This window comes from Panthera uncia, chromosome X (genome assembly GCF_023721935.1).
Source record: "Panthera uncia isolate 11264 chromosome X, Puncia_PCG_1.0, whole genome shotgun sequence".
NCBI lineage: Eukaryota > Metazoa > Chordata > Mammalia > Carnivora > Felidae > Panthera > Panthera uncia.
In genome coordinates this window covers 68,064,398-68,085,263 of record NC_064817.1, presented here as the reverse complement: position 1 = coordinate 68,085,263, position 20,866 = coordinate 68,064,398, and the positions used below count along the sequence as shown (strand labels likewise).

Below are 20,866 nucleotides of genomic sequence, written 5' to 3'. Positions count from 1 at the left end.
AATAAATAAATAAATAAATAAATACATAAATAATTCAAATGTCATTTTATTTTATTTTTTTCAATATATGAAATTTATTGTCAAATTGGTTTCCATACAACACCCAGTGCTCATCCCAACAGGTGCCCTCCTCAATACCCATCATCCACCCTCCCCTCCCTCCCACCCCCCATCAACCCTCAGTTTGTTCTCAGTTTTTGAGTCTCTTATGGTTTGGCTCCCTCCCTCTCTAACCTTTTTTTTTTTTTTTTTTTTCCTTCCCCTCTCCCATGGTCTTCTGGCAAGTTTCTCAGGATCCACATAAGAGTGAAAACATACGGTATCTGTCTTTCTCTGGATGACTTATTTCACTTAGCAGAACTCTCTCCAGTTTCATCCACGTTGCTACAAAAGGCCCTATTTCATTCTTTCCTATTGCCCCGTAGTATTCCATTGTGTATATAAACCACAATTTCTTCATCCATTCATCAGTTGATGGACATTTAGGCTCTTTCCATAATTTTGGCTATTGTTGAGAGTGCTGCTATAAACATTGGGGTACAAGTGCCCCCATGCATCAGCATTCCTGTATCCCTTAGGTAAATTCCTAGCAGTGCTATTGTTGGGTCATAGGGTAGATCTATTTTTAATTTTTTGAGGAACCCCACACTGTTTTCCAGAGTGGCTGCACCAGTTTGCATTCCCAGCAACAGTGCAAGAGGGTTCCCATTTCTCCCAATTCTCGCCAGCATCTGTGGTCTCCTGATTTGTTCATTTTAGCCACTCTGACTGGTGTGAGGTGGTATCTGAGTGTGGTTTTGATTTGTGTTTCCCTGATGAGGAGCGATGTTGAGCATATTTTCATGTGCCTGTTGGCCATCTGGATGTCTTCTTTAGAGAAGTGTCTATTCATGTTTTCTGCCCATTTCTTCACTGGATTATTTGTTTTTCAGGTGTGGAGTTTGGTGAGCTCTTTATAGGTTTTGGATACTAGCCCTTTTTCCGATATGTCATTTGCAAATATCTTTTCCCATTCCATTGGTTGCCTTTTAGTTTTGTTGATTGTTTCCTTTGCAGTGCAGAAGCTTTATATCTTCATGAGGTCCCAATAGTTCATTTTTGCTTTTAATTCCCTTGCCTTTGGGGATATGTCAAGTAAGAAATTGCTGCGCCTGAGGTCAGAGAGGTTTTTTCCTGCTTTCTCCTCTAGGGTTTTGATGGTTTCCTGTCTCACATTCCTGTCCTTATCCATAAAATGACATTTTTTTAAAGAAAAGAGAGAAACCAAAAAACAGACTCTTAACTATAGAGAACAAACAGAGGGTTACTAGAGAGGAGGTAGGTAGGTGGATGGGTGAAATAGTGAAGGAGATTAAAAGAGTACACTTGATGAGAACTGAGAAATGGAATTGTTGAATCACTATTCTGTATACTTGAGACTAATACAACACTGTTAACTACACTGGAGTTAAAATAACATTTTTTTAATTTTTATTTTCTAAGTAAGCTCTACACCAAGGTGGGACTTGAACTCACCACGCCAAGATCAAGAGTCGTTGGGCACCTGGGTGGCTCAATCAGTTAAATATCTGATTTCAGCTCAGGTCATGATCTCACGGTTCTTGGGTTTGAGCCCCACGTTGGGCTCTGTGCTGACAGCTCGGAGCCTGGAGCCTGCTTCAGATTTTGTGTCTTCCTCTCTCTATGCCCCACCCCTGCTCGTGCTCTGTCTCTTAAAAATAAATAATCGTTAAAAATTTAAAAAAAGATCAAGAGTTGCATGCTGTACCAACTGAGCTAGCCAGGCACCCCCTAAAATAACTTATTTAAATACAAAAATAAAATGGCATTTTTATCATTTTCAAATATCTTCTCCCATTCAGTAGGTTGCCTTTTTGTTTTGTTGATAGTTTCCTTCACTCTGCAAAAACTATTTATTTTGTTGTAGTCCCAATAGTGTAAATTTGCTTTTGTTTCCCTTGCCTAAGGAGGCATTCTAGAAAAATGTTTCTATGGCCAGTGTCAAAGAAATTACCACCTATGTTTTCTTCTAGGACTTTTATGGTTTCCAGTCTCACATTTAGATCTTTTATCCATTTTAGTTTGTGTATTGTGTAAGAAACTGGTCCAGTTTCGTTGGTTCGCATGTTGCTGTCCAGTTTTCCCAGCACCTTTTGTTGAAGACACAGTCTTTTCCCCCTTGTATATTCTTGCTTCCTTTGTCATAAATTAACTGACCATTAAAGTGTAGGTTTATTTCTGGACTCTGTTCCATTGTTCTGTTCTATTGATCTATGTGTCTTTTTTTGTGTGCCAGTACCCTAGTGACTTCTTCTAAACCTAATTACCTGTCAAAGGCCCCACCTTATAATACCATCACATTAGGGGGTTGAGGCTTGGGGGATACGATCCATAATACCTTGTCTATTTTTAAATTTAAAAATCTTAACATTGGTCAAGTTTGACATCATTGGTAACATATATATTTTCTTGCAGAATGTCCCCAACCCACTTATTTCACTTTGGGATTATGCTTGATCATCATGTGTCCCCATAGTGTTGTTAGACTAGAGCTAATAAAACTGCTGTACAAGTATTTTGTATATCATTTTAGATAAATGCTGGATGATAGTGGGTAACTATCATAGAAAGCAGCCTTATATTTATAGTACAAGTAGAAGGCTTCATTATTTTCCCCAGGTGGTACTTTTTTGTTTTTAACAAAAATGTCAGTTCAGGGCTGGAGGAAAAATAAGCACATTCATGATTTGACAGTTTTCATGTCAAATAGCCAACATATAGTGTCTAATAGATTTTGGATTTATCTGTAGACTTTTGATGACCATTAATACATTAAACCATGTTAGTATTTCATCAGCCTTCTGTTTCATAGTGTAACAAATTTTAGATTAAAGACCTGTTTGATATGTAAAGCTGGCTTATTCTAACTTTAAAGCTATGGAATAATACATAATAATGTGTAAACAGAGAGGTTATCTTTAGCATGCTAATTGTTATCCACTGTTCTAAGTTTTACCATTTCAGAAATGCGATGATGATTTGTAGGCCAAATGAAAATCTAAATGGATACAGATGATATGATTACTTCGTATTCTAGTCCTTGGATCTTACATTTTTCCAGATATAGGTTATTTTGACCTAATGTTCTACTATCATTGAATTATACTAAAAAGTGTAGTTTGTACAAGGCTGGGGAAAAGTAGCTACAACACTGCTAAGATTTAATCATTGTCTTCAACTAAGATGCAGTCTGTGGAGTTCAAAATAGAGTGACAAAACAGATATAATTAAAGGGTAGGAAAGACTGCATGAAGAGTGTCATAACAAGTAGTTTTTCAGAACAGCCAGGATTTTAGTAGAGAGGGTATTACTGGGGGTAACGACATGGAGACTGGCACCAGTTGAGTTTAGCTGCATCAAAGAATTCTTGAAGTAGAGTAGTGAACAAACGCAAGGTATTCCTAGTACCTAGCATTGTTTTGAGTAATCTTAGTTTAAAGAATGGGAAAAATGTAAATAAAATATATATAAAAGGTTTGTTTTTATCATTTTGTGAGACTATTCTCTGATTTATAGATGTAGATCGTCTTTCAGAACCGTTCCTATATAAGGATAAAATCACTCATTTTCAAATTTTCCTCTTACTTTCTTCAAAGTGTAATGCCATTATATTTCTCTGCAGTAGCATGAACAACATCCAGTTCTTTATTCTTCTATCTTTAGGTCAGCATAAATTGATGGATATAGAGTAAAGAATGGTATGTTGAAAAGCAGAAACCATGTAAATTAATTTATTGTCAAATAAATTTGACACTTAACATTGTGTAAGTTTAAGGTGTACAGCGTGTAACTTTGATATGTTTATATATTGTAATATGATTGTCATTGTAGTGATATTTATCATATTACATGATTATAGTACAATATTATCTGTGTTCATTGTACTGTGCATTCAATGTGTCACTACTTATTACAAGCTTGTAATACCCATCAATCTTATCTACCCCCATCCCCTGGTTACTGCCATTTTATTCTGTTTTTTACAGGTTTGACTTTTTAGATTCCATATATAAGTGATTTCATACAGTATTTGTCTTTCTCTGACTTACTTCATTTAGCATAATGTACTCAAGGTCCATCAGTGTTGTTAACGGATAGTCAGATATTGTTCTTTTTCAGGGCTGAGTAATATTCTGTTGTGTATATGTACCACATCCTTTTTCATATATTCATTTGTTGATGAAAATTTCAGTTGTTTCCATATCTTGGCAATTGTAAATAATGCTGCAGTGAACATGGGAGTGCATATATCTCATTGAAATCATAGTCTCTTCTTTTTGATAGAATCATAAGACAAACCGAATGTTGGAGCTCTAAGGCAGTGCTGTCTAATAAACTTTCCTTGATGATGGAAATGTTCTATTTCTGGGCAGTCCAGTATGGTAGTCACTAGAGTCCTGTGTATCTTTTGAGGCCTTGAAATGTGGCTAGGGGGATGGAGGAACTGACTTCTCAACTTTATTTAATTTTAATTAATGGAAATATAAATTTAAATAGCATATGTGGATAGTGGCTACCATATTGGACAGTACCGTTTTAAGGGTCCTAAGAATTTTTGCTTAAGGTCTATCATTTTACACATAAGGAGACTTTGAGAGTTAGCATGACTAGCCAGAGATTATGTAGTTAAGAACAGAGCTGGGATTAAACACAGGTATCCTGATGCCAAAGTTGGTGGTATTACTAGATATGGAAAACTTTTTTTGAACATTGAAAGTTTTCAGTTGCTAATCAAATGGTATTACTTTTACTCCCTTTATTGTGTTTAGTTACAATTACCCATTTCTCTTTTCTGCTTCCTCTCCTTCACATATACCTACACTAGCTCCATCAAAAAAAAAAAAGTCTTAGGATGAAGTTTTCAAATTAATTTATTTAACTAGGAAATAAGTTTTCGTTGTATGTGATTTTAAATGACTTCTGCTTCTAAATTTTTGAAATTCCCTTTGTGGTCTCCATACTCAAGATGTTCAGTGTGGGTAAAGTGATTGTGGTCATATAATCTAGAGTATCATTTTAATATAAGGTAATTATTTGTTCATAACTTTCCTTGTGTTTTTAAGAGAAACAAAGTGGCAATATCTTATCTGTAGTAAATTATACACTTGGATATTATCACTGAACTTAAGAGTTTTGCATTGTCAAAATTAGGAGGAACTTTGGATGTTTTATAGTGCAGCCTCCTGTCACACATGGGCAATCTGACACACAGTGAAGGGCAATTTACTTGTAAAAGATGTCATGGTGAATTATTAGTAGAGCCCAGACTAGAAGCTAGCTTTTCCAATTCAAAGCCTGGTGTTCTTCCCACTAAATCACTGTTGCCTCTCCGATCTTCATAAGTGAACAAATTAAACAGCACTGCAGTGTACAAAGTTCTATTAAGCTGCTAATGGCTGTCCTAAATTTTGATGACGAATCTCAACTTTTCCCAGCTCATGAAATGCTGGAAGTAGACACACCAAGTTCTTGAGCCAAATATTTAAAAGCATTTTATGTTTGCAATATTACAAGCACAATTGAATTTCTTTACAAGTGTTGATTTGAACGTCTGTCCGTCTGGCGGTTTGCATGGGTTACTACTTGTTGCATAGTTATATTCTAATATGCCATTGTTTACTGAGGCTTGTACCCACCCCCACAGTTGTCAAAAATATGGTTATTTTTTCTTTTGAGTGAAGTGGAAAAGCATAGTCATTTTTTGAACTATATTGGTCAAAGGCCAAATGTTGCAGGTTGGAATGTTGTGAGGCTGAGATATAATGCAGGCCAGACTGGTGACTGGAGGAATGAAAGGTAGTATTTTATTTCAGTTTCCTGCAGTAGTGCAACTCTTCTAGCTTGCCACAGCATTTGTTGACATGATTAGACTGACATTTAAAATGTACTGGTGATGCTTCAAAGGTGACAGATGGACAGCCATAAACTTATGAATTTCCCAGACCCATGTGTTTGATGTTTAAATTTGCATGTGTAACAGAGGGATCACCAATGTCAGGAAACTAATCTCAGCAAAAAGTATATATTGTTCCTCTGTTCCCAAGGAGTGAAACAGTCTACTTGGGGAGAATATACTAACACCAGTGACTGTAATAAGCTAAGGAAAATTTTTGGGAATAATGGGAAATAAGACTACCTATATAGATTACAGATAGATTATGGAGAGCCTGGAAAATACAGAATGGTTTTAAACAGTGTGCTAGGCAAAAGGGGGACAGCTTATTTTCTTGAGCAGAGTAGTAGTCTGACTGACAAAAGAATGATTTTAGTTAGACAATGGTAATTACAGTTGGTTGAAATTAGATGAGAATAGAGTGGTGACCATTGGCCAGGAGATTGGTGATGATGATGATGATGATGGTAATAATTAATATATATGAGCACTTTTCCTTTGCTTGTCCCTGTGTGATATATAGTATTACAATGTGTTAAAGTTGACACCCAGTCAAATCACTTCCCCAGTGCCACACCACTAGTAAGTAGTAGAGCTCGAATTTGAATCTATGTCTAATTCTGAAGTCTGTCCTCTCTCCACTATTTTACCAACTAGGCAATAAAGGCCTGGTCTAGGTTGGTGGACCCTATAGCAGTTTCTACCTACCTGTATTATAACACTCATCACTATGGGGTTTTTTTGTATTGTATACTTGTTTTCTCTACTAGACTATGATTCTTTGAGGACATGGATCATATCTTTATCATTTAGTAACTCAGCACCTAAATTGTACAGTAGGCACTTGCAAATATTTGTTGAATGAAAGAATAAAGAGTAAAGAGTAAGAAAGAGATATAAACAAATTATTTTTGTAATTGAGTAACAGTAGAATATTAGTTGGTAATACTAGAATGCTTCCTTCTGTTCTTGCCTTTTACCAGTATTAGTAAACTCCCCTCATTTCAACTAAAAAACACTGTTGGCAAATTATAATGAGATGTATCCTAAGTTTCATAGGAGTCTTTAAAATTTTTTTTATTATGGAAAATTTCAAACATTTACAAAAGTATAGAGAATAATGTGAAATATAATAATATGATATAGCATAATATAACATAATACTTAATAATACATATTTAATATATAACTGTCACCCAGCTTCAATAATTATCAAGTCCTGGCAAATGTGGTTTCATGTATACCCCACCCCTGGATTATTTTGAAGCAGATCCCAGGCATATTTCATCTGTTAAAATATTAGTATATATCTTAAAAAACTGGAAATCTTTAAAAAATTATTACACATAAAAATGCCCTAATACCAAATATCTGGTCAATGTCAAAATGTCCCTGAATATGAGGTCAGCTGTGAAGATGATGTAGTAGGAGGACCCTAAGCTTGCCTTGATCAACAGATACCACTAGATGACATATCAACATAAGTAACCTAGAAAATGGTGTGACAATTGGCAGGACAAACTTCAGAGATACAGTTTAGAAGCAGCAGTTTGAAAAACATCAGGAACATATGGGAGGTAGAGTTATTTCCTCACCTTAAAGCATGTCCCAGACAAGGATCACAGGGAGACCCCTCCAGGAAAAAAGAAGATGTTAGGCACCATTTCCCTCCCATTGCCCCCAGCCATAAACAACAACCACCAGCAGGAATCAGAGCACCACTGACACTCCCTTCTTTAACATCTTACACCAAACCCTGCCACCCCCCACCTCCATGCTTCTGTGAATCCTCACTTCCCAGTCATATTTCCCTTAGTCACAGTGCTGCAAACCCCTCCCCCAGAAGATAGGGGCAAACCCTGCCAGTACCACATCTCCCGACCTGTGTGTTTTGTAGGACCTGAGTTCTAGGGGTGCAGGGGGCAGGTCTCATTTCAAAGCAGACCACTGCACACCATGTTAAAAAATGCCCAAACCTGCTGGGAACTTAACACTGCTCACAGTAGGCAGAGAGAACCTCTGCAGACAGCTAGACTGAAAGAAAAAGAGGCCAAGACTCAACAGCAGGGCACACACAACATGCCTAAGACACAGTTTCTGAAATGCTATGCCCTTGGGAACCGGGAACACTGCACTACAGGATATCTTTTTCATAAGGCCATTACCTTCAAAAGCAAGAGACATAGCTGACTTTCCTAACATACAGAAACAGACAAAATGAGGAGACAGAGAAATAGGTCCCAAATGAAAGAACAGGGAAAAACCATAGCAAGAGACCAGAGTGAAACGGATGTAAGTAATACGCCTGAGAGAATTTAAAGTAATGATTGTAAAGATATGCACTGGACTTGAGAAAAGAGTAGACAACATCAGTGAGGACTATAACAAAGAGATAAAAAAAAAGAACCAGAGATAAAGAACACAATAAATGAAATTAAAAATACACCTGATGGAATAAATAGTAGGATAGAGGAAGCAGAGGAATGAGTTGATCTGGAAGACAAAGTAAAGGAAATTAATCAAGGTGACCAAAATAGAAGAAAAAAGAATTATTCAAAATGAGAATAAATTTGGGGAACTTTGTGACTCCATCAAACGTAATAACATCTGCATTATAGGGATCTCAGAAGAAGAGTGAGAAAAGGGGGCAGAAAATTGTTTTGAAGAAATAAAAGCTATAAACTTCCCTAATGTGGAGAAGGAACAGATACTTAGATCCAGGAGGCACAGAGATCCCCCAACATAATCAGATGAGGGAGGACCACAACAAGACACATAGTAATTAAAATGCCAAAAAGTAGTGATAAAGAGAAGACAAGAAAACAGCAGCAGAATAGGAAGGCTCTAGGCTCATCTTAACCCATGAACACAACTAGATAACTGTCAAATATCCTAAATACCCCAGAAACCAACCTGAGGACTGGCAGAAGAAACTTCACAACTAAAGGGAGAGAAGAGGCCACATCCAAGATGGTAGGAAGTGCAGAGACATGGTTTAGGGGAGAAACAGATCCTGGCTGCTGCAGAGGGGAGGGAGCTGAGGTGGAGAAGGGTGAAAGAGAGAGGAGCATATAGGGGGATGCACAAGGAGAGTGTTTCCCCATAGCCACTGGCTTGAAAAATGAGAGGTGCTAATTTAATGAGTTTATGCAACCAGCAGAGCTTAAAGTCTGGATTTTTTTTTAAAGCCTGGATTTTTTAAAGGTCAGTGAGCTTGGTTGGGATAGAGCCTAGAGGACACTGTGCTGCTCCTGGAGAGAAGATAGGCAAACAACCCCAGGGACAGACAGCTTGGAAACAGTTATCTGCTGAAGAGTGCCTGGGGTACATATTGGGGGTATTATTAACTCTTCACAGAGATGCCTCTCCTGGAACAAAGGAGCTAGCTGGCACCATTTCCCTCCCCTGCCCCTCAGCATAAATAAAGACCAACCTGCAAACAGCACAGCACATACCCAGGCTGCCTAACTTGAATACACCAAGCCCTCCCCCCCCACAGTGCTCCGGTGGGTTTGCCCTTTTCAGTCACATTTGCTTCAATCCTAACGCAACAGGCCTCTCCCCGCTAAGACCAGCACCAGCCCCTGCCCACACTGTGTATCCAACCAGAGATTTCTTCAGGATCTCAGTTCTGGTGGAGGTGTTGACAAGTCTTATTTCACAAGCAGGCTAGAACACATCTAATTAAAACTCACTGCATTTAGGCCAGGGACCAAACACTGCCAAAAGCAGGCAAGGAGAGCCTCTGCAGATGAAGGGCCTGAAGGATAGAGCAGCCAGAATAGAACAGCAAAGTGCATGCAGCCCACACTGGACACTTCCTGAAGTGCCAGGCCCTGGATACTGCATGATCTCTTTATAAAGGCATTAATCTAAGGAGCAGGATATAACTGGTTTTTTAACACAGAGAAGAAGGCAGAAACTTAGACAAAATGTAGACTTTATACCAAATGAAAGAATGGGATAAGGTCACAGACAGAGATCTAAGTGAAACAGATATAAGTAACATGCCTAATGGAGAACTTAAAGCAATAATCATAAGTATATATACTGGACTTGAGAAAAGAATGTAAGCATCATGGAGACCATTACCACAGAGATGAAAGTTAAAAAAGAATCAGATGAAGAATGCAATAAACCAGATTAGAAATATACTTGATGCAATGAACAGTAGGCTGGAAGAAACAGAGGAATGAATTAATGACCTAGAAGGCAACAAAATGGAAAGCAATGAGCCTGAACAAAAGAAAGGAATTATGCAAAACAAGAATAGATGAAGGGAACTCAGTGACTTTACCAAACATAATAATATTTGTATTATAGGAGTCTCAGGAGAAGAAAAAGAAAAGGGAGCAAATTTTTTGAAGAGATAATACCTGAAAACTTTCCTAATTTTGGGATGTAAACACACATCCAGACTTAAGAGGCACAGATAATTCCCAACAAAATCAACAAAAACAGGCTCACACAAAGACGTATTGTAATGAAATTTGCAAAATATAGTGATAAGGAAAATATCTGAAGGGGTGCTTGGGTGGCTCAGTCAGTTAAGTGTCTGACTCTTGGTTTCAGCTCAGGTCATGATCTCATGGTTCGTGAGACTAAGCCCCTTGTTGGGCTGCCCACTAACAGCATGGAGCTGGCTTGGGTTTTCCTCTCTTTCTGCCCCTCCCCACCCTCTCTTGAAATAAACATTTTTATTTTTTATTTTATTTTTTAAACATTTTTTAACATTTATTACTGTGACACAGAGAGACACAACATGAGCATGGGAGGGGTGGAGAGATGGGGAGACACGTAATCTGAAGTAGGCTCCAGGCTTTGAGCTGTCAGCACACAGCCTCACGCTGGGCTCTAACTCACAAACCGTGAGATCATGACCTGAGCTGAAGTCAGACGCTTAACCATCTGAGCCACCCAGGTGCCCCAAATAAATAAACATTTTTAAAAAAGAAAAAAAATTGTAAAAGCAGCAAGACAAAAGAAATCCTAATTTTACATGGGAAAATCCATAACGCTAGCTGAAGATTTCTTAACAGAAACATGGCAAACCAGAAGGGAGTGGCATGAGGTATTCAAAGTGCTGAATGGGAAACATCTGCAGCAGAGAATACTTTATCCAGGAAGGCTGTCATTCAGAATAAAGGAGCAAAAAATAGTTTTCCAGACAAAACTAAGAGTTTGTGATCACTGAACCAGCGTTGTAACAGATATTAAAGGGGACTCTGAGTGGAAAGGAGAGACCAAAAGTGACAGTATTAGGGCAGGAAACACAAAAGCAGTAAAAATGAATATTTTTGTAAAAATCAAGTCAAGGAATTCAGAAAAAAGACATAAAATGTAATAACATATCTAAAACATGATGAGGAGAGGAAGAAAGAATGGATTGATACTTGATTTGCAGAAGAGGTTATATACAAACTTAATGGTAACCATATATTAAAAACCATTAATAAACATGCAAAGTATAAAGAGAAATCCTATTATATTACTGAAGAAAATCAGCAAAACATGAGAGAAATGCAAGAAAGGATCAGAGAAAATCTCCAGAAGCAAACACAAAACACGGAATAAAATTGCAATAAATATAAATCTATCAATAAGTACTTTGAATGTACATGGACTGAATACTCCAATCAAAAGACATAGTGTGTCAGAATGTATAAAAAAACAAGGTCCATCGTTATTCTGCCTACAAGAGACTCATTATAGACCTAAAGCTACTTTCAGATTGAAAGTCGGGGGATGAAGAAATATTTATCATGCAAATGGACGTCAAAAGAAAGCCACAATTGTAATATTTATATAGGACAAACTCGACTTTAAGCAAAGATTATAACAAGACACAATAATGGCTCTCTATAATAATAATGGCGACAGTCCAACAGGAATATAGAACAATTGTAAATACGTATGCATCCAAGATGGGAGCACTTAAATACATACAATGATTAATAACAAAAGGTAAGGAACTAATTGATAGTAATATAATAACAGATAATGTGGGACTTTAACACCCCACTTACAACAATGGACAGGTCCTACAAATAGAAAATCAACAAGGAAACTATGGCTTTGAGTATCGTACTGGACCAGATGGACTAGACAGACATATTCAGAACTTCCATCTTAAGATAGTGGAATGCACATTCTTTTCTAGTGCATATGGAACATTTTCCAGAATATACCACATATTATGTCACAAAAATGGACTCAACAAATACAGGAAGATTGAAATCATGCCATGTACCTTTTTTGACCACAATGTTATGAAACTAGAAGTCAACAACAAGAAATAACTTGGAAAGAACACAAATATTTGGAGGTTAAATAACATACTACTAAAGAATGAATGAGTCAACCAGGAAATAAAAGAAGAAAAAAAATATGGGAACAAATGAAAATGAAAACACAACTACCAAAATGTTTAGGATGCAGCAACAAGTGGTGCTAAGGGAAGTATCAGTAATATAGGCCAATGTAAAGAAACAGGAACAATCTCAGGTAAACAACCTTACCTACACCTAAAGGAACTTGTAGAAGAACAACAAATAAAGCCTAAGGCCAGTAGAAGGAGGGAAATAATAAAGATTAGAGCAGAAATAAATGATACAGAAACAGAAAACAATAGAACAAGTCAATGAAACCAGGAACCCGTTCTTTGAAAAAATTAATTAAATTGATAACCCCCTAGCCAGGTTTATCAAAAAGTAAAGGTAAAGGATCCAGATAAATAAAACCATGAATGAAAGTGGAGAAATAACAACCAACAACACAGAAATACAAATAATAAGAGAATACTATGAAAAACTATATGGCAAAAAAATTGGACAACCTAGAAGAAATGGATAAATTTCTAGAAGCATATCAACTACCAAAATTGAAACAGAACAAATAGAAAATTTGAGCAGACACAGCACCAGCAAGAAATTGAATTAGTAATGAAGAATCTCCCAACAAACAGTAGTCCAGGAGCAGATGGCTTCACAGGTAAATTCTACCAAACATGTAAAGAAGAGTTAATACTTATTTTCAATATATTCCAAAAAATAGAAAAAAGGAAAAATTACAAATTCATTCTATGAGGACAGCATTTCCCTGATAAGAAAATCAGATAAATACGCCACTGAAAAAGACAACTGCAGGTCAGTATCTCTGACAAACATGGATTAAAAATCCTCAACAAAGTACTAGCAATTGATTCCTATCTGCATTAAAAAAATCATTCAGCACAATAAAGTGGGATTTATTCTTGGATTGCAAGGGTGATTTAATGTTTGCAAATCAATCAGTGTGATACACCATATTAATAAAGGATAAGAACCACGTGATCATTTTAATAGATGCAGAAAAATCATTTGACGAAGTACATCCATTCATAATAAAAACCGTAAACAAAGTAGGTTTACAGGAATATACCTCAACATAATAAAGGCCATGTACTAAAAACCCACAGCTAATATCATTCTCAATGGGGAGAATACTGAGAGCATTTCCCCAAAGATCAGGAACAAAACAGCAATGTATACTCTCACCACTGTTATTGAATATAGTACTGGGAGTGCTAGTCATAGCAATCAGACAGCAAAAAGAAATAAAAGGCATTCAGATCAGCAAGGAAGAAGTAAAAGCTTTACTATTTGCAGATGACATAGTGTTATTATACAAATAACCTGATAGACTCCACCAAAAATCTGCTAAATCTGATGAATCCATTAAGTTTGCAAGATATAAAATCAAAGTATAGAAATCTGTTCCATTTCTATACATCAATAATGAAGTAGCAGAAAGAGATATCAAGGAATGAATCCCATTTACAATTGAATCAAAAACAATAAGATACTTTAGAATAAATTTAATTAAAGAGGTGAAAGACCTATTCTCTGAAACTATGAAACACTGAAGAAAGAAATTGAAGGACATGGAGAAATGGGAAGACATTCCATGCTCATGGACTGAAAGAACAAATATCGTTAAAATGTCTATACTAGCCAAAGCAATCTGTACATTTAATGCAATCCCTATCAAACTACCACCAGCATTTTTCACAAACCTAGAACAAATAATCCTAAAATTTGTTTGAACTCAGAAAAGACACTGAATAGCCAAAGCAGTCTTGAAAAAGAGAAGCAAAGTTGGAAGCATCACACTTGTAGTCTTCAGGATATATTACGGTGTTTTAATGGTCAAAATAGTATGGTAGTGGCATAAAAATAGACACAGACAATGGAATAGAAAGGAAATCCAGAAATGAACCCACAAATACATGGTTAATTAATCTTTGACAAAGCAGGAAGGAATATCCAATTGGAGAAAGACATTCTTTTCAACAAATGTGTTGGGAAAACTGGATGGCAACACGCACAAGTGTTGGACCACTTTCTTATATCACACACAAAAACAAATTAAAAATGGATTAACAACCTAAATGTAAGATCTGAAACTATAAAAATCCTAGAAGAGAACACAGGCTTTGACATCGGCTAGAGCAACTTCTTTCTAGGTTTGTCTCTTGAGGCAAGGGAAACAAAAGCAAAAATAAACTTTTGTGACTTCATCAAAATAAAAATCTTTTGCATAGTGAAGGAAACATCAAAACTGAAAGGCAGCTTATGGAATAGAAGATATTTGCAAATGACATATTGGATAAAGAGTATCCAAAATACATAAAGAGCTCAACACGCTAAAAACAAAAAATCCAATTAAAATGGGCAGAAGACATTCATAGACATTTTTCCAAAGAAGACATACAGATGGCCCACAGACACATAAAAGATGTTCATTATCACTGATGTTCAGAGAAACCTGAATGAAAACTACAATGAGTTATCACCTCACACTTGTCAGAGGGGGTAAAATCCAAGACATAAGAAAGGTTAGTGAGGGTGTGGAGATAAAGGAACCCTCTTGCACTCTTTGTGGGAATTCAAACTGGTGCAGCCACTGTGCAAAATGGTATGGATGTTTTTCATTTTTCAGCTCATTAAAAATAGAAGTAACCCTATGATCCAGTAATTGCATTACTGGGTATTCACACAAAAAATACAAAAACACTAATTCAAGGGGTTACATGCACTTCTCTGTTTATTTGCAGCATTATTACAATACGCAAACTATGGAAACAGCCCATGTCCATCAGTAGATGAATGGATAAAGAAAATATGTCTATATATAAATGCATACATGTAAATGTTATATATATGTTTATATACACATATATATATATACAATGTAAACATATATTTACACACATACACACACAGTGGAATATTGTTCAGCCATGGAAAAGAATGGAACCTTGCCATTTGCAAGAACATGAACAGAGCTAAAGTGTATAATGCTAAGCGAGATAAGTCAGTCAGAGAAAGAAAGACAAGTACCATTTGATGTTGCTCATATGTGGAATTTAAGAAATAAAACAAATGAATGAAGGAAAAATAGACCCAGAAACAGACCATTAACTAAGAACAAACTGGTGGTTACCAGATGGGAGGTGGATGGGCAATGGGTGAACTTCGCAATGGTTATTAAAGAGTACATTTAAGGGGTGTCGAAGTGGCTCAGCCAAGTTAAGCATCTGACTTCAGCTCAAGTCATGATCTTGCAGTTTGTGAGTTCAAGCCCTGCATTGGGCTCTCTGTCAGTGCAGAGCCCACTTCAGATCCTCTGTCTCCCTCTCCCTGTGTCCTTCCCTCACTTGTGCACTCTCTCTCAAAAATAAATAAACATTACAAAAAAGAGTACATTAAAAATCCCTGAATTTGTCATAAGTTTTTGAAGTTCATTTTTTAATTCTCATTCCAAATAGTATCCGCATATTGGAATTTATTATTTTTAAGTTTCTCAAGTCTTTCACTCCATTTTGCTTTGTTTGTTTATTGAAATCAGGTTATGTCATTTGCCCTATAGAGTTTCTGAATTCTTGAAATTTTTTAAATGAATTCCTATGGTGTCTGTTTCACTGTCTTTATCTTATGTATCAAGGTAGTATAGGGCAGCTAACTGATAATTCATATTTAAATTGAGAGCTGGAAGATTTTGCTTTAACTTCATTAATCTTTATCCCCTACTAAAAATCTCAGTCTTTCAAATACCAGAATACTCTAATTGTGTTATTCTACAAAACACACCTAGCAGTTTCATAATAAAATGACATCACTACTACCAACAATAACGATTAGAAACATATTATGAAACACATTGCTAAGAAGTTTTAAATTTTTTGTTGTTTTTACATTTGTATTTTTTGCTGTTCTCTCTGTCCTTTGGGTATATTGCCCATTAGGAATGGACAATCAGGGGTGCCTGGGTGGCTCAGTTGGTTGGGTAGACAACTTCGGGTCATGATCTCATGGCTCATGAGTTCGAGCCCCATGTAGGGCTCTATGCTGACCTCTTGGAGCCTGCAGCCTGCTTCAGATTCTGTATCTCCCTGTGTCTCTGCCCCTCCCCTGCTCACATTCTTGTCTCTCTCTGTCCCAAAGGTAAACAAACATTAAAAAAAAGGAATGAACAATTAATTGCATGGTTGCAGGTACACTATGAATTGTTCTTCTCTGTGCTCATTGTCTCTACATGGTTTATTTCATTTTCCTTTTAATTTTTAAGGCTTACCTTTTTAACTTTACATTTTTAAGTTGAAAAAATTTTATACTTTTCACAGGACTCTTTAGTAAAAAAAAAAGTTCTTTGCTACATGGTGATACATTTCTAAAGCAGAACTAATAATTAGGGACTGTTTTTATGTTAGACTATAATTAATGCTGTTTATTACAAAATAGGTAACACAATTTCTTATAGAAGAGAGCTTTAAATTTTAATTCTATTAATAAAGAAGAGGAAACCCCTATGTTTATGTTCCAAGTGAAGTTGGATAAGGCACTATTTTACCATATTATTTCAGCTGTCATATTGTGACCTGGTTGGTGTCCCTTCTGTGATCCAATTGGTCTTACATTTTTTTCACATTTTTTGGTGATGCTAGTATTTAAAATAGTTCTCATGCATAGTGCACAAGTTTATCTTGTGTTTTTAAGTGCAAGAAATATGATATTCCTTATAGAGAAAATATGTGTGTTCAATATACTTTGTTTAAGAATGAGTTATAGTGCTGTTGGCCATAAGTTTAATGTTAATGAGTTAACAATGTGTATTAAATAAGGTGTTTTTATTTTTTTAAATCCTTTTTTAGAACGAAGGTGTTTTTAAATGGAAACATGTATATCAGGGCACCTGGGTGGCTCAGTCGGTTGAGTGTCCGACTTCAGCTCAGGTCATGATCTCACAGCTCATGAGTTCAAGCCCAGCATCAGGCTCTGTGCTGGCAGCTTGGAGCCTGGAGCCTGCTTTGGATTCTGTGCCTCCCTCTCTCTCTGCCCCAACCCACTCACATTCTGTCTCTGTCTCTCTCAAAAATAAATAAACATTTAAATGGAAACACATATAAATCAAGGTTACATATTGGTCAGCTGATGAAATCATAACCAGAGGCTTGCAAGAAATTAAGTGTTTATTTTCCCTAGGAGCAGTGTTTCAGTATTCCTTAAATAAATGTTCACAGCTACTTTGTGAAATGCAACTACTGCAAATAATGACAATCAACTATAGTTTGATTACAGAAGTGTTTGGAAGGTTTGTGTCTTATATGGGAGTTATCCTGATGCTCATCTTCAGTCTTGGTTTTTGTAAATCTCTTTTACAATAGAATTTTTTCCTAAAACCTGTTAACTTCTGGAGGAAGCCAGTTTTTATCTCTCATTAATTTTAAACAAGTCATTTATAATTTTGAATTGACAAATCATTATTTTGAAGTTACAAATAATTTTAATGCAAGGTCTTACCTTGTGAAAAGTACGATTGGCTTTGTTCAATTTTAATGCTCTTTAACAGCTTTATTAGCTTGTATGTTTGCATACTACCCTCAAACTCTAATACTTTTTGAATATCTTGTTTAATTTTCTAAATCAGGAATTGACTTTTTTTTCTATAAAGGATTAGTAAGTTTTTAGACTGTACAGAACATAAGGCCACATATCCTTCTTTGTTTTTTGTTTATTTTTATTTTCATAAACCTTTAAATATTAATAAAAAAATTTAGTTCAGAGACCAGGCCAGATTTAGCCAAGAGCGGTAGTTTGCCAATTCCTATTCTAAATTTTTCACTGTGGTATGCAGTCAGCTGCCTCTCTTTGGGTAGGGATCCCTTCTTCATCAGTATAACCTGTTTTTGAAAAGCCTGAATATGCCAATGTGCTATTTTCTTTGGACCAAAATCTTGGCCTTTTTTGTTTAGAGACAACAAATATGCTATATTTTATTGTTATTATGTTTCTCAACCAGAGCCTGATAAACATCAAATACATGGAAGAAGAAAAATGAAGTGTAAGCACAGCCACTTAACATCTTCGTCCAGGGAGGAAAGATTGAGGAGCAAAAATTAATTGCCCATTTACCAAAGACAAACCAGTTTTACATTATACATATAATGTTTATGATTACCATAAAAAGAAAGGCATTCCCATGTTTTTCAGATATATAACCTGGGACATGAGCATAGTACTGTCCAGTAGGAATTTCTTCGATGATGGAATTACTGTGTATCTGTGCTGTACAGTACACTGTTGAGCATGTGAAATGGGGCTAATATGACTAAGGAAATAAATTTAACATTTTACTTACTTTATTTTAATTTAAATAATCACAAGTAGCTAAAAGTTAGCATATTGTGCAGCATAACTCTAAGAGCTTAAGTAACTTGTCCAGATTTAGACAGATCCACAGCTGGAATTCAAAACCAGGCCTGTGTAACTCCTAAGCTCATGTTTTTTCCATTTTACCACACTGCCTCATAAATAAAAGGTGGATTGACCCTACCCTACTGAGTAGAAAATGTAGTAAATGCAAATTTATGTAGGCATTTTTCAAGATATATTAACTTTTTAGGCCACTAGTTTAGTTAATCTAGACTCTGGAGCACTAGATCATAAGTATCAAACAATATGAACATATTTTATAGTTTATATAAAATAGTTCTATGTTACTGTATTATGCAAAGTAAGATAAATACACTCTGAGAAGATTTGGGTATTGAAAAATATTTAGGTATTAACTTACTTCAAAAGTGGTGGGTTTTTTTGTATCTAAGGAATAAGGTCTAACCAGGTGTTTTAAAATAGTTTTTAAGTGTAAGAATTGACATTCTTTAATCACTTCAGATATATTAACAAGATTTCTCAGGTGCATGGGAGAGAGTATCATTGATTACATCAGCTTTAATATTTTTTTTTGCTGAAAAATGACACAGATATGATGTAGAAATCTTATTTCATTAGTGGATACCAAGTGTAAAAAATCAAAAGTAATGTCGTTTGGGAAGGCAGGCCTAAATAAATTATTCTGTGATGCTGGCATATGTACCAAAGGGAAGCTTGAAGGGAAAATAACAGTGAACAAATCTTTATCAGTTTTGAGTCTTCATTTTACCCTGTGTTTCTGGAGTCTCAATCTAAATCAGAGTTATGCCTGGCTCAAACAAGAAGTTGCCTAACTAGTTTCAGTAGCTTCCCTTATTCTGCTCAGAAAATATTGAAAACTGTGTTAGAAATGAAGTTTAGACACTATCACTGTTATCAGAGAACACGTAAAATTCTTTGGCTAGTATTTGTTCCAGTTCTTGTACAGTTTCACTTGTGTGTAATCAAAAGAGACCTCTTTCCTCTGGATGTCCTTTGTCAATTTCATCAAACCTCCTTTCCTATGTAAAACTTTAACAGTATTTGTTCCCTGGAAAGCTTTTCATTTGGCCTTGAACACATAATCTTTAGGAATTATTTTGGTGCCTGAATGAACACTGGAGCACTTTGTTCTAAGAGCCAGTGATTTTCCTGCATTCTTATTTCAAATCAAGCTATATCTGAAACAGAGGTCACTTTTGGCTTTAGATTAAGCACGAGACAGAGAAAGAGCAACGTGTTGAGAAGTTAGGAAAAAGGATTTGTAATGGTAAGAAATTACTTTTATAAATAATATAAGTTGTATTTCAAGATACAGCTTGAATCACCTAGTACTCCTTATCACCCTAGTCTTTTACTTTCTCCATAGAATTTATCATTTTGTAATATATCATTTATTTATTGTGTTTATTGCCTGTTTGTGCTCCACTAGAATGTCAGCTCCATAAGAGCAAGAATCTTTGTTTTTTTTTTTACTGATAATATCCTAAGCATGGAGGGTGTGGTCTGATAGTATTTCCTGAGCATGGTCTGACACTTATTTGTAGACTGAATACCATGATCTTTTCTACTTCATCACTCAAATTTTGTATTCACTTATTAATAATTATTTTATTGATATATTCTACATGAAGTACACAGTTTAAAAATTAATAAAAATAATATTTTACCATCTAGTATGGTAAGAGAATTTTAGGAATTATATTCTAAAAATGTATGAAGCAATTTGGAGTGCTTGAGTTTTTACTACTTCAAATGAAACCCATTAGTGTTCTAGGATACCAAATTTATCAGGAAATGGAAAATGAGGAGGTTTTCAATTAAAAATATGTTTTTGATATATCTTTCTCAGATGGGAAAACTGATAACCATACCTGCAGGTCTGATGTGTGCATCTATAAGTGTACATGCAGCCAAAGAAGAAGAATTGAAAAAGCATCTAGTAAAACCAGAGCAGGTAATTTGCCTACAAAAGTTTGTGAATTTTGTATAACATAAATATGCAAAAGCCATGAGTGTTTTTTTTGAGTTATATCCATTCATCAAAAATATATCTTTAATGAAAATGTTAAGCACGTTTTAGAAGTTGAAAGAGGGGCACCTAGGTGGCTTAGTCAGTTAAGCATCTGACTTTGGCTCAGGTCATGATTTCGCAGTTCATGAGTTCAAGCCCCACATCGGG

The 20,866-nt window shown here is 35.7% G+C and overlaps 1 protein-coding gene across 4 annotated transcripts in view; it reads left to right on the top strand.

The window, feature by feature from the left end:
- The window catches only part of APOOL (apolipoprotein O like), a 105,481-nt gene that overhangs the window by 12,820 nt on the left and 71,795 nt on the right, over positions 1–20,866 (top strand). For all 4 annotated transcript variants that reach the window (XM_049644028.1, XM_049644029.1, XM_049644026.1 and 1 more), the window contains exon 2: positions 20,537–20,641. In XM_049644028.1, coding sequence (XP_049499985.1) covers positions 20,537–20,641 — 105 coding nt within the window. The remainder of the gene's footprint in view (positions 1–20,536; positions 20,642–20,866) is intronic.